This window comes from Podarcis gaigeae (genome assembly GCF_964106915.1).
Source record: "Podarcis gaigeae genome assembly, chromosome: 7".
Taxonomy (NCBI): domain Eukaryota; kingdom Metazoa; phylum Chordata; class Lepidosauria; order Squamata; family Lacertidae; genus Podarcis; species Podarcis gaigeae.
The window spans coordinates 48,541,718-48,556,659 of NC_139683.1; the positions used below are offsets into that span (position 1 = coordinate 48,541,718).

General features: G+C 40.2%; 1 protein-coding gene across 28 annotated transcripts in view; it reads left to right on the plus strand.

The window, feature by feature from the left end:
- Positions 1–14,942, plus strand: part of PTPRM (protein tyrosine phosphatase receptor type M) — a 413,795-nt gene that overhangs the window by 182,666 nt on the left and 216,187 nt on the right. For 27 of the 28 annotated variants that reach the window (XM_083746769.1, XM_083746763.1, XM_083746742.1 and 24 more), the window contains exon 7: positions 8,114–8,407. In XM_083746769.1, the coding sequence (XP_083602895.1) occupies positions 8,114–8,407 (294 nt within the window). Of the gene's footprint in view, positions 1–5,933; positions 5,995–8,113; positions 8,408–14,942 lie in introns of those variants that run through there. The other variant, XM_083746762.1, reaches the window with a different exon arrangement.

Below are 14,942 nucleotides of genomic sequence, written 5' to 3' on the forward strand. Positions count from 1 at the left end.
GAGCATAGACAACAGAAGTTAGGCTATCCCTGTCCAGATAGGGCCACAGTTGGGTCTCAAGCAAAAACTGGTGGGAAGCACTCCATTCCATTCAGGCCACCTGAACAAAGGTGCATACCCACTCCTTCAGACGCAACATAACCTCAAGCGCAAGCAACTTCCCATCCTTCCAGTCTGGGGAATCACCCACTAACAGTGCCTGAGTCTTATCTGGATTCAGCTTCAGATTATTTCCTCTCATTGAGTTCACTGCCTTCCTTCTTCCTTGCATAGTTCTCCTGCCACTTTCCCATGGTGGTAATGGTCCTCCGTCCAGGACCATCCCATCCCATACTGCATCTGAGACATTTAGGACTGATGCCTTGTCCCATTAAGAAATTATTCAGCCTGCCCCTCAAGTGTGCAGAAAGTTCTGAAATGGGGCTGTGAAGGTGATCATCCCTAAAATAAACAAACAACGGAAAGGTTACTCTGCTGATATGAATTCAATTTTCTATACATTCTTTGATAGTGAATCTCACTCCCAATGATTTTCTTGTGAAAATGACTAAAACTTGGGTTTTATATATAGTGGAACCTCGGTTTTCGAGTGTCTCGGAAACCGAATGATTCAGAACCTGAACGCCGAAAATCCGGAAGGGAATGCTTCTGTTTTCAAACGCACCTCGGAAGTCAAACCGCTTCTGAGGTGCATTACTCCATTTTCTCAGTGGAATTTGCCAGCCGCCCATTGCGCCTTGGTTGTCAAATGTTTCTGAAGTCAAACAGTCTTCCGGAACAGATTACAGTCGACAACTGGGGTATAACTGTATTGCTAAAATGGAAGTTTTTCAATTAAAATTCTTAAGAACATCTCATTCAGAAGCAGATATATAGTACACAGGGGTGGGGGCAATAATGAGGGGGGAAAGGAAGTGATCTACAGGCATGCTATATATTGATGAAAAATGAGGACAACTTCCTTAAAAACTTGTATCAATATACTATCAATATCAATATTGTATCAATATACTACCATTGACCTTGAACCTTCCATGTGTGAATTTATTTATCATATCCTTATAATATTTGGTCTTATCCACCTCTCAGCACATTTACACTGTGTACAGTGAATAATTGCTTACCCTTAGGGTGTAATCCCATTAGCTACTTGTAGTGTGATGAAGTAATTATGGTAATTCCTTTTGCTTGTGCCGTAGCTTTTATGAGACCTCATGCGGGCCATTCCTTGTGACCTAAAAAGCCCATTTTAAACAGTGTACTGACCTTGGAACAGATTATATTTAAATAACAACATTATGATATACTTAAGCTCATTTGCATTGTTACTGATAGGCAATTACACATTCCTTTTTTAAAAGTGTGTTTTACAGAAAATTGCATCCCACCTTCCATTAACATATGTGTTTTAAATATATATTTATCAGGGAATTAAAAGTACGTGCACATTTACAGCTTTCTTTTTTTAGGCTTGATATAATGGCTTAGTGCTTATTTTGAAACATTGTTTCGTGTATTTTGAACTTCACATATTTTGAACTTCTTCACATATTTTGGACATCTTCACATAACAACATTTTCCCTACATGGAATTACTGCATAAGCAAAACTATGTACACTGTGGGCCTTTTGAAATATGGTTTTATGTTATGTGCAACAGCCAGCACGAGCCTTGGTCTCATATGCTCCAACTACCTTTTCTTGCATGGCTACAACATGCTTTCCTCTGCCTGAACTCTAGGGAAACTCAAGTTTGTTTTAAATTACTATTTATTGAAATAAGACAATGTCAAATAGTGGTTTATGATCCTGGCTTGTTCTCAAACCATTTAAACTTTAAGCTAACCAGAGTCTCTGGACCTTGGGTGTAATGGGGGAAGCTCTGGTTAGTTTAAAACCAGAAGCACTCACCAATTTTCTGTCTGTAGCTTCACTGGGGAGGCAAGGAAATGGGGAACATATGGAAATTCTTTCATTTATCAAAGAAAATCTCCATTCTCAAAACCTACTCACGACAATAGATCTCCAGGAAGCAAAAGATCAGCTGAGAGGTTCAGACCCTCATCACATCCAAGAAAGTGGATCTCATGTTTATGGCACAGGTACTAGATCTGTGAATCTCAGTGGCACATATAACTCTGTGAGCAAAGCACCATACCTATCCTCTCCAACGCTCTACTACCCCTCCAGAAAGACATTGCATCGAGCAAACAACTGCACGTTAAAGTCCCGCACCACTTTTACTGAGCCTTGAGATGGTGGACAGTGTGATCCAGCCTACATAAGGGCTCTCCTTTTCATGTTCCGCCGATAACAACGATCACCCTGGATGCCAGTCTCACGGGGTGAGGAGTTCACTGCAGAGATCTAAGCATCCAAGGCCTATTGTCTCCAAAAGAAGCATCAATGAGCATCAGTTGGTTAGAGCGTCAAGCAGCTTGCTTAACCCTATAACACTTTGCTCCTCTTCTCCAACTCATCAGTGTCCTAATATGTACATATTCCACCACAGTGAAATCCAACATTCACAGAGAAGGAGGCACCTGATCTTTGGAGTTTTGTGCAATAGTATCTCTTCTCCTCAGCTGAGCATAATAAAACTTCTAGTCACTTATTGCTGAGCTCATCTCCAGTATCCTGAACACACAAGCAGACAGGCTGAGCCACAGGAAAAGCTACCAAGAGGAATGGCAACTGCATCCTGCAGTTTTCTGACAGCTCCTGTCAAAGTTCAGATCCTACGGTTCTCTACCAAATTCCAGTCAGCTTCAGTGGAGACCTTATATGCCTTGCTCTCCCCTGGCCACCAGATTTTCTCTACACCTTCCCTCCGCTTTCTATCATTCCAAGGGTGGTAATCCAGAAGATCAGGGAAGAGAAAGTGAGAATCCTTATCACACCATTATGGCCTTACAGCCCTTGGTTCCTTCAAATACTCCAACTGGCAGTCTCCCCTCCGTGGCACTTACCTCCCAACCACTTTTGAAATGATTGCTTAAAGGGGCAACTTTAACATGTTCCTCAACCAGCCACAGATTCCCATCCTGAGACTTCCACAGAAGCCTCCCTTTGAACTGCTGGAAGAGATCTGCCTCAAACCACTGTCCTTCAAAGTCACCGTTTAGTGGCCATCATTTCATCTTGCAGAATTTTGGAACTCAGCACTCTGTCCACAACCAAGCACCTCTGCACCTTTCACAAAGATAGGCTGTCTTCTGTACTGACCTAGCCTTCTTCCTAAAGTTACTTCTAACTTCCACTTGGAGCAAGAACTTGTTCTTCCCTCCTTTTCCCCAGATTCAGTGCACCCACAAAAAAAGGTTTGGCATTCCCTGCATGTTTTCAGAGCCCTAAAAGTCTGCATTGCTCAAACCAAAGAGCTCAGGTGGACAGAATCCTTCTGTGTGTCCTTCCACCCCTTTTTCTTGGGGAAGAAGGTAACTTCTGCCATCTTAGCCAGTTGGATAAAAGCTTGCATTGCTTTTTTCCTATGAAACTCAAAGGCTCCCTGTGCTTTTCACATCACTGCTCACTTCACTCATGCTGCAGCCCCCTCTGCCGCATTCTCCACTTATGCTCCTCTACTAGAAAAATGAAGGGTGGCCACCACTATCACATAGATTCCTTCGCTTCAGTGGAACCCACCTTTGATCGGAGGCTCCTACAAAGGTCCTCTTCCCATAACACTGCAGCATCTCTGCTGCCCAAGATTGGGATAGCTCTGGTATGTCCTAATCTGCTGACCTTTCATTGCAGGAATGGGCAAAAGTACAACGGTACCTGCCTGTATCGTAGTTTTCGATTCCTGTAACTCCTGCTCTTTCCTGAGCTTAGAGAATTCGCAAATTGAATCCCGGGACCCCTTTGTCCCAAAACATTGACCCAATCTGCTGACCTTTCATTGGGAATGGAAAACTACAATTCGGGTAGTTTCTTAAAACAATTTGTGCTTCTTAAAAAACAACAACACACACTTAAAAAAACCAAACTGCTTTTTTCTCAGGTTACATAAAATAAATCAGATATTGCAAATAAGATAAACTAAAAAGAGCTGATCAGAATGGTATTTGGGAACGTAAATTAGTATTTTATGTGCACACCCATCTTTTAACAAACTTTTCTAATAGTGGTCAGCTGTAGCATAGATTAGATTTAGAAGAACAGAATGAGCCTGTCTGAGAAGATATCAGATTATTACAGAGTTCAAAGTACTTACTGAGTTCATACAAGGTAAACCTAGGTGTCAGACTGGCTAGGAGGAGTTTTGTTAGGTTTTTAAGACAGGGCACGGAAGGGCAGCCATCTGTGCTGTCCATAGCTTATATTTTTTTCAGGTTGTCAAATGGAAGGTTTAGCACCTTGAATAGCACTGAATGTGCCAAGGGCCAGTGTAACGGCGATTGGTCTTAAATGTGAGGGCAAAATCATTTGGAAAACTGTGGCAAGATTTAAGAAAATATACTGTAGACAATATCAATGTTTCACATCGAATATAACTGATCCGTAGAAAGGTCTTTATGATCTGAAAATAGAGACAGTGTATGTACTTTCGTAAACAAAAAAAATCTTTAATAAAAACATTCTTTTAAACACACACACACAAAGTTATCATTGCAGTATAAACCGTTTTGAAGTTGAATGCTTAAAACTGTAGTCTTTGTATTGTCTTTGTCCTTTTTAGTGACTGTGTTTATGCGTACAAAGCTTCAAGCATGCACATTTCTTGATTTACAGTTTTATGCGGTTCAACAAACAATTTATTGTGAGTGGAAGACTATGGCATATCCTCTCTCATAATAACAGGCACATAATATGATAGACTTCTTAGCCATAATTGTTATAATGTGGAATGGAGAAGAAATGCATTTTTGGATGGGAAATGAACTTGTGCATTCTGACCCAACTCTTGGATTTCTGCACATTTACTGTTCATCAGTGCCGTTGTCTGTGTGTTTAGACAGCCTTTCTCTGGAAGTGTAGGCTGGGTGGGGAGCTAACTATTACTCTTCCACTCTTGTCTCTCTCCCAACCTGCCAGCAATTCTTTATAGACCTTTTGAATTGTACAAATCTATTTGTTGCTTTTATTATGGTCACAACACTTTCATCCGTGGCAGTTGCTGATATCTTGACTTTCTTCAAAATACACAATGAGGATAAACTATTATGCATTCTCTTTTCAGTAGTTTTGGGCACCTCAAAAACTGCATTGACATACAGATGTGTTTCAGTGAGCATGTTCTAAACACTTGTTATGTCTGACTTCCCATAGTCCTTGATGAAAATGTTCCCTGTGTACTAATGAGGAATATGCCTGCCTTTAAAAAATCATTACAAAGCAACCTTTGTAAATTCAAAACATCAGTGGATGACAGGGATTCTAGGGAAAAGGTGGGGGAAAGCAGACTACTTAAGACTTTAATCTAACTGGTGGCTGGGCCCAGTCTCTGTTCCCGTTCTTATAGCCTAGGGTAATGCACATATGTGATGTCCTTGCTATTAGGTGTCGAGCTAGCAGCTCTGGATAGTGTCAGACTCAGGGGCAGAGGAAGGGGGTGCGGAGGGGGTGGTCCGCCCCGAGTGTCACCACTGAGGAGGGATGACAAAATGGCAGGTGGCACTCACCATGGGGCCTGCAGCATGCCCGAGCCACACATCTCTCCTGGGAGTGATGCGGTGGTTTGGACACCTGCAGGCTCTGCGCTGCCCCAAACGGTCCACCCACCACCTCTCCCTCAGCTGAAGGGCAGCTGAGTGGGAGGAGACAGACTCCTCAGAGGCCCCACATAGCGTCCTGCCCCGGCTTGCCCCACCCCACAGGCATCTGGCACCGCCCCTGGGCGTAGGGCACGCGCACCACCCCAGGTGCCCGATCAGCTTGCTCTGCCGCTGGTCAGACTGTCCTCTTGCTTCTATACTAATCTGTATACATGGGAACACAAAGTTGTAATGGAAGAAATGAAAAAGCTCCCAATTGCTGCTGTTCCTGTTGCAAGTTGTCCTACTCTTAGTTTTCTTTGTCCCCCCCCCCCCCCTATTTGAAAGTAAGGTTAGGGCTGCTTCTTGTGATCTCTATCTGTTATGTGGAGAACTTTTGGCACATTCTCTATTCAGGGAATCATTCCTGAAGCAGTCTTGTCAGCATATTGTTGTGAAATGGAGACAAACCACTTGTCAGAGATAGAACTGTTTGGTGAACTAGCACATGTGAATAGCTCACCTTATGATTTCAAGTAGTCTTCACATTATAGCTATTTCTGAGTAGCTGCTGTTATACAACCTCTTATCAGAATTAATTTCATGCATGCATATTCATTGCTTGATCTGCAACATGAAGTGGTAGCTTCTATGGGAAACGTCAACCACAGGCTCACAACCAGAGCCATCACTTCAAACACAGTACATTTCAGTGGTAACACTTTCATGCCTTCTAGTCCAAACCAGTTGTAAGTCACTGATGATTCATTTATCCTTAGTTTCATATTATTGAAGTCCAGCTTTAAACTAGACCAGTTCTAGAACAGAACAAGAAATTGAATGTAGGTTGTTGGAACAATATATCTCTTTTGAGCGCAGGGGATCAGAAAATACCCTTAGGGGTGAAAAACCATTAAAATAAAGTCTGTTTCTAATACTTGTAACACCAAAAATGAATTAGTGTAACCTCTGTAGCCTCAATCCTGAGCTTGAATTTCAAATGGCAGTTCAACAGTCCTTACCAGCACTTGAAATTTGAACGTAATTAACTGTTGTTTCAGCATGGCTACATAAATGCCTCAGGATGTTCTATCAAAGTTCCATTTCATGTTTTGGTTGAAGAAACAGACTAATGATTTAAAATGAAGTTAAATCATTTTTAGTTAAGCCACAGCTTTCTAAATTGCACAGATTCTGCATAAAGATGTAGCTTATGAACAATGGTGTAGCTGTGTCTTTGCAGTTATGTGAATTGTTAAGTTTTGGAATGGTTGAGCTACTTATAGTGGCATTTATTGATACTGGTAGTATAATAAAACATTATTTAGTGATTCAAAGATGTTTTCTTAATGCAGCAATCTATATTGAGCAAGAATAATTAATAAGAACTTTTGTAGGCATTTTGAATTGCTGTCAGACTTGTCATTTTTATCTCGTTGGAGTCAGTGACAATAGCTCATTAATGCAGGGATATGTAATGTCTCTTCTTGTAGCTGTACATTTTCTGTGTCATTTTCACCATGACATTTGATGTCTAAGTGCCATCATTTAACAATAATTCTAGGCTTAGGCACGTATGGGAAATAGTACTGGTTATAGCTTCTGACTAGTCGAATATGGCCTCTGTTTTCAAATATTTTTAGGGTATAACACATCTGACCAAGCCAACTTAACAGGATATCATGTAATATCTCCTATTGTTTTAAATTTGTATACCAATAGTGTGGCCAATATATTAAGTGAGCTATTAACACATGAGTATGTATAGATACTGGCCAAATGCACTGGGCTCCAGGTCAAGAAATGACTAGAGATTCAGGAGACCCCTAGATGATTACACCCCAAACAAAAGGGGAAAGCATGATGAGAAACAGCCCCTCACTCCCAAATCACTTTAAAACAAATAGGATTGCATAAAATTAAAGCCCAGTGAAGTAACTTTCAGGAAAATGTCATGCATCTGCTTGTATAGTCAATGTAGTGTAGTAGTCAGCATGTTTGACTGGGACCTAGGAGACTAGGGTTCATATTCCACCCTGGGTTCCACTTGATGCCAGACTAATCCACCTCCTGGAGAGGAAGAGAAGGTGTTTGCTACCTTGAGCTCCTTAGAGAAAATGTGGGATAGAAATGGGGTAATAAACACCTCTAGATACAGTATGGAGCCAACTGCAGTTGTTTCCTGAGTAAAACTTACCACGCCTCCTGAAATTTAAATAAATATGGAGATTTGTTTTTAGAGGGAAGCTATAACTATATAAAAGTTCACCATCCTGGGCTAATTTGTGGGGAAGGATGGGATATAAACTGAATCAATAAATAATGGCAATGAGAACATTTATATGTGTTGTTAATTTTATTTACTGGATAAGGGGTTGTTGTTTTTTAATACACAGTTGTGATTTTTGTTATTTCAGAGCCACCTGTTCCCATTGCACCACCTCAACTGTCATCAGTTGGAGCGACATATTTATGGATACAGTTGAATGCTAATTCTATCAATGGAGATGGACCTATTATTGTGAGGGAAGTAGAATATCGCACTTCAAGTGGAAGCTGGTATGATATACAACCAGTGGATTCCACAAGCTATAAAATTGGACACCTGGATCCTGACACAGAATATGAAATTAGTGTGTTACTCACTAGACCGGGTGAAGGAGGGACTGGATCTCCTGGACCAGCTCTTAAAACAAGAACAAAATGTGCTGGTGAGTAAACCTTTATATAGCTGCAATGCTAGTTCCCAGTGTATTTCTATCATGTTTTTTTTTAAATCCTGGATGACTTTTGCTTTGAAGCCAAATTAGTACTAGCAGTTAGTAATCCTGAAAGTTACCTATGGCAGGCATGATCAGGCTAAAGATAAGCACTTGTAATTCTCATTGATTTCAGTTAGAGTTAAGTATGTGTTTAATACTTAAATCAATTACAAGTTAAAGAGCTAAACTGCTAGGTTGTATTTTATTTTCTATTTGTTCATTCCTTACAACTTTGGGCCTCAGTGTCGTGCAGATGGATTTGTTAAATGTCTCTCCATGGAATGAAATAACAGTAAATAATAGGCATTAATTATTTTTTGTAAACCTGTGAAAGGGCTCTCTCCTTGTACATAATCATAATTCCGACATCTACTAACCGGAGGAGCATGAGGGAACACAAGGGGTGTGATTACAGCCTTGGAAGTTGTCTAAATTTAATCAGAACTCACCTTTAGCATGATACTCTAATTACAGTAACATGACATGTTACCAAAGGTGCAGACACTCAGGTACAAATTCACTCTTAAAAACATTGGATCAAACATCAGCTATAAGTGATAAATATAGAAAGGCCTTGGGAGAAGACTCCCTGGAGAAGACCCTGATGTTGGGAAAGATGGAGGGCACAAGGAGAAGGGGACGGCAGAGGACAAGATGGTTGGATAGTGTTTTCGAGGTTACCAGCATGAGTTTGACCAAACTGCGGGAGGCAGTGGAGGACAGAGGTGCCTGGCGTTCTCTGGTCCATGGGGTCACGAAGAGTCGGACACGACTAAACGACTAAACAACAACAAACAAAAAGTAGATAAGGAGCGCACTAAAGATTGCAAAACTTACTGTTCTTCCCTCTTAGTTTAAATTCCTTTTTGCGAATGAAAGATAGTAAGTTATTATTTCATATCCGATATTTCATAGAATCATAGAGTTAATGCAGGGATGGTTTGCCCAATGGGAGGCTCAAACCCATAACCCTGAGATTATGAGTTTCATGCTCTACCAACTGAGTTATTGTTTACCTACTTTTTGTTAAAAAACTTGAGTATGCTTAGATGCATATGACCACAAAAACTATTTGTATGGTCTCGCTTAGATTCCTGCTCCAAAATTTCTTCTCCATTGTCATAGAGCAGAGGGAGAAGTGAGCAATGCTCAGGAGATACCCTAGTCTTCCCTCTGTTGTCTCACATAACTCCACCTATGCTTAAGAGTGTTTTATAGAGTAAGCATGCTGACTCAGAAGTACAATTAAATTCAGTGGGGCTTATTCTCCATTGGTAAACAGGTATAGGAGTGTAGCCTTAGGGTGCAGCCCTATGTGTTATATGGGATTAAACCTCATTCAACGCAATAGGACTTGCTCCTGAGTAAACATGTATAAGAATATACTTCTCAAATGGTTAAAAAGTTGCATAGGCTGCTAATAATAAATCAGTGAAACTACTTAGTGGTAAAGCTATGCTTTCTCAAATATGCACCGTAGAATTGACAGAATGGGTAGTCCTTTAAGAGATGAATCATTGTGCCTTTTAAATTGTAGTGATAATTGTATGCTACAAGCTTGTTCCCTTGGGGAAGAGCAGACCACTTTGAGACTCAAAGCACTGAAAGAAATTGCGTTTTTTAAAATTTTAATAGTTCCCTGAAATGCTCCCCCCCTTTTTTTTTCTTTTTTGCCCAGGCACAATGAGCTTCAAATAAGTTAGAACATTATAGCACTGATAAATAAATGTACCTATAATTACAATGCAAAGAAAATAAAGAGAATGTTCTCCAAAAGTAACTGTAAAATTCTCAGAGAGCTGTTTACATATTGTTCATGAAAATGCTTTATGCTGTGGTATGAAAAAGTAGAGCCCTGCGTATTGGGAAGGGAAGCATGTTGCAGGCTAAATGAATAAGTTTCCATCTCAAATCATACTTCCATAACTTGCATGTTTCTTGCTGAAATATTCAAATTCAGATATATACAGCTATGAACGTTTTCAGATCTACGCTATGCATATTTCTGTTCAGTGGGACTTATTCCCATAAAAGTAGCCAAGGACTTCCATCTGATTGTGAAATATGCTGAGTTTCTAGAAGACATGTACAGGTCTTGTTGTAGCATCTGCAAGTCCTAGGGAATCTCCTTTGCCCATGCAAATCTATTGCCAGCCAAGCTTTGTTTGCATTCTCCTTGATCCCTGCCTGTCACAGAGTTTGTGTGGATGTGGGTCCAAACACAGATTGGCTTAGAACGGAGCTGAGGCTGTCTAGAAAAGTTCACTGATGAGTAGGTGCATATGGCCAAACCTTACCCTCTTTTATCTTAGTAGCAGGCGAGCACTGCTGCACCGGACGTTGCTTTATAAACTCATCCAGGTATTCAGAATTATACTTCAGAAATTGTAGAAGCTTTACTGTATGCACATACCTACATAGCAGGTATGCTGGATCACAGCTTCAGTTTTACCTTTGAGGAAGATCCTAGTATGGCCTATCCCTGAAACTGACTGTATTAGCTGTTGGAGGTGGAAGCGAAGATGGTTTTCAGGCATTGTTTAGTGTTTTCCTGCTTGTATCTTGTCAGACCAGTATTGTTGATGGTGACTGGCAGATGCTTTTCAGCATTTCCCATAGAGCAAGGTTTCCCAAACTTGGGTCTCCAACTGGCTTTGGACTACAGTTCCCATCACCCTTGAGCACGAATCCTGGTAGCTAGGGATGATGGGAGTTGTAGTCCGACAACAGCTGGAGACCTAAGTTTGAGAAATCCAGCCATGGAGGAAACAGAAGTGGGAATAATTTTGGAGCGGCATTCCATACTCTTGTGCTAAAAAAGGTAAAGGGACCCCTGACCGTTAGGTCCGGCTGCGGACGACTCTGGGGTTGCAGCGCTCATCTCACTTTACTGGCCGAGGGAGCCAGCGTACAGCTTTCGGGTCATGTGCCAGCATGACTAAGCCACTTCTGGCGAACCAGAGCAGCGCACGAAAACGCCGTTTACCTTCCCGCCGGAGCAGTACCTATTTATCTACTTGCACTTCATGCTTTTGAACTGCTAGGTTGGCAGGAGCAGAGACCGAGCAACGGGAGCTCACCCAGTTGTGGGGATTTGAACCGCCAACCTTCTGATTGGCAAGCCCTGGGCTCTGTGTTTTAACCCACAGCGCCACCTGTGTCTTGTGCTACTCCTGTTCATTTCCATGAAATTTTCATAGGAAGACTCCCAGTAGATTGTTCCAGATCTCAAATACCAACCCAAAAATACCAGTCCCCCCTACAAACATAAACACACACACACACACACACACACACACACACACAGAGAGAGAGAGAGAGAGAGAGAGAGAGGAAGTTATAGATTCATTTATTAATTGCTATTTTAAATATATTGTAATATTAGTATGCTAGCCTTTTCTTAACTTTAGAATAGAATAATGTATTGAAAGTAAGTGAGGCTTGGTAATGTTTTTATACTAATTTCCGCAGAGTGATAAAACAGATTAGTTCCATTGTTCTTTATTTTGACATTTATAACTGCTGCAGTGTTTTTTAAATCAACCTTTATAAAAGTTCTGATGTGCTTCAAAATGATTTGCTCAAAATTATATGTATATTAAAAGAATAAAACTTTCTTACAATCAGGATAATTTCAGAATGGAAAATGTGTAGCTAAAATGCACTAATAAAAAGGACAGCTAATTGGGGTATTAGGAAGACACTTCCATTTTTAACACAGAATTGGAAACTGTGAAAATTCTGCACGCCTGAAGCTCACTGACCTAGAATAATTTAATGTAATTTACTGATGTCTCTAAAGTAGGAAAATGTCTCTAAAGTAGGAAGTATATTAATTTCATGTTGACTTATCAGCCTTATTTGAAATATTCTGTGCTAATCAGCCTTTCCCTCTTTTAGCACTTATTTGCAGGTAGTAATGTTTATATTCTTTTGCTTCGACTTCCCTACTTATGTGAGCAGTTATAAATAATTGAATTTGTAGATGCGCTTGAAGAATGTAACATACTTAGAATTGCTTCTGCCATTTTTACATAATTGCTGTTTGTGACCAGATAATGGGCCACCACAAGAGGGGTGGTGTATATGGATAAATGCTCCTGCAAACATAAGCTTCTCATCCAAAATAATGTTTATATGAAGCAGAAAATACATTTTTGATGCAAAATAAATTAATTGAATTATAGTGCATAATTGCATTAGTGTCACTACTGGTGTTATAACTAATTCTATTAGGAGAACTTAGAAGCAAGTGTAACTTACTGATAGGATTCCTAAACAGGAAATAACTCTCTCTCTGCATAATGTTTTTGCAGAATCCAAAGTAGACCTTCAGACACAAATAACAATAAACAGCTGTAACCTGCAAATCCTAGACATAAATATGTTGAACTTATTGGGTAGTAAAATATTGGGTTCTATCCGATCTCTCTGTTCATAGAAGCAATTTTAATAAACTGCCCTTCTCCTGCAGGCCTTTTCAGAGCTCCCAATGGGTTCCCCAATCCTTTGATTTAGATTAGGGGGTGCAAGAGGATGCAGAGGCAAGGGTGATTCAGTGAAAATCTCCTTGTTCATAAAAGCCCCTACTGGATTGAAGAGCCTTCTGATACAGTACAACCCCTTTAGAGTAATGACAAGCAATAATAGAATCTTAACTGCAAGAAAGTGGATTATCCCACAATCACCAAATGCTCAATATGCGAGCACTTGTTCAGATTAATCACAGTTCCACCTGGTTTGGATATAAAAAAAGAGAGTTCCATTAGCATGCCAATAAAAGCTAAATAGATCCTAATCATGTTGGGAGACAAAGTAGATCCTTGTATCAGGGATAATAGCATTTCTAATAGAAACCAGTATGTGCGAAATTATTATTATTCTGCATAAATCTCTTTATTTTAGACAAATTCTAGGTAATCTAAATGGGGATGTGTCTCTGTCACTTCTGGTAAAGGATAGTGGTGCTTGCGGTACCTTTGTAGTCAGCCATTATTTGTTTTGGCCATTGAGCCTCTGTTACATGTGAAAGACTTGAGCGAGGTGTCAGTTTCTCACTTTGCATGGCTTTGGGGGAGACACAGAAGTGGCGGGAATCCCTCTCCAAAGCATAGGACAGGGTTTGCCAACCTTTGGGGACACGTTTGCAATCTGGAGAAGCTGGACACCGCACATATACAGCACAGCCAAGCACACACCATAGCCTATACTGTTAGTTACAATAGAATGTTTTTTCCAAGCCTAATTTCCCTTGGGGAGAGGACCCTCTGGCTTCCACGGAAGGCCTTTGAGGATACATGTGCACCTGTGAGCACTACATTGGTGATCATTGGCCTAGTGCAGGGTGAATGAAGAACTGTGTACTTTCACTGACTTGTAGAAGACTCAGGGGTTATTCTCTCACTATGCACTAAGCATTGGAGGACAGATAGAATCAGACTGCAAAGTGAGAGACCAACATCCACAATTTATCCATGGTCTTGATTTTTCATATTATGCTTAATCACAAATGCTGTTACCAGGCAAAAAATTAACAATATAAATAATAATTTGAAGGCACTGATGAGGTGTTTCAGGATGGTTGTTTTTTTTAAAACTGTAAGCTTTAGTCTCTTTTTCAGTCTCCTTAACTTGAACAAATTTGGCAAGAAACTTTTAACAGGTATCCATCTAGCTTCATTGAAAATACATTAATATAAATGCTAGGTATTCAAGATCATACAGATATCCTCCCCCCCTTATTATATTCCCAAGCGGGTTGACAGTTGTGACAGAATTGAGAAAACAGGGAATCCACTGCAGAGTTGACATTCTCATCAAGGACTTATCCAGGGAAGAAATGATTCTATATCCAGTTAATGTGATATATTGACTCAGCGTACATTAATTTGCCATAAATCCAGGCAAAAGCAATCTCATTTAAAGAAGGGCACTGACTCATTTAGGGTTTCATAGAAATATCAAAACAGACGAAGATGTATTTGGGAAGATAAATTCAGGAAAAAAAGAATGTTACCATAGTTTAGGCTATTTGAGAATAACCTCTGATTCTATACACCGTTATGCATTGATATAGTTTAGAACTATGTCTAGTGCTGCTCTGAACTTTCGTTTTGAGTCAGTTTTTTACTTGAAAGCAGAGGAGGTTCCATAAAAACCAGTGATAGGTACCTTTGGTACCTTGGCAGATAGGCAGTATATAAATGAAATTAAAAAATATATGCTTATGTTCTGAATTTCATCATGCTGTTCTGTGGGTAATCTCTCCCCCTACATTCTCCTCCACCTGCCATCTGGTTTAAGCTACAGGCAGACACATACCATATTTTTTTGTGTTCAAGACTAGGGTTTTTCCCTTAAAAATGATGTCAAAAATTAGGGGGTGTCTTATACTCTGGGCCATCTCCCCCCATTTTATTAAATCTGAGTCCCCCAAAATAGGGGGCTTCTTATACATGGGGGCGTCTTATAGATGGAAAAATAT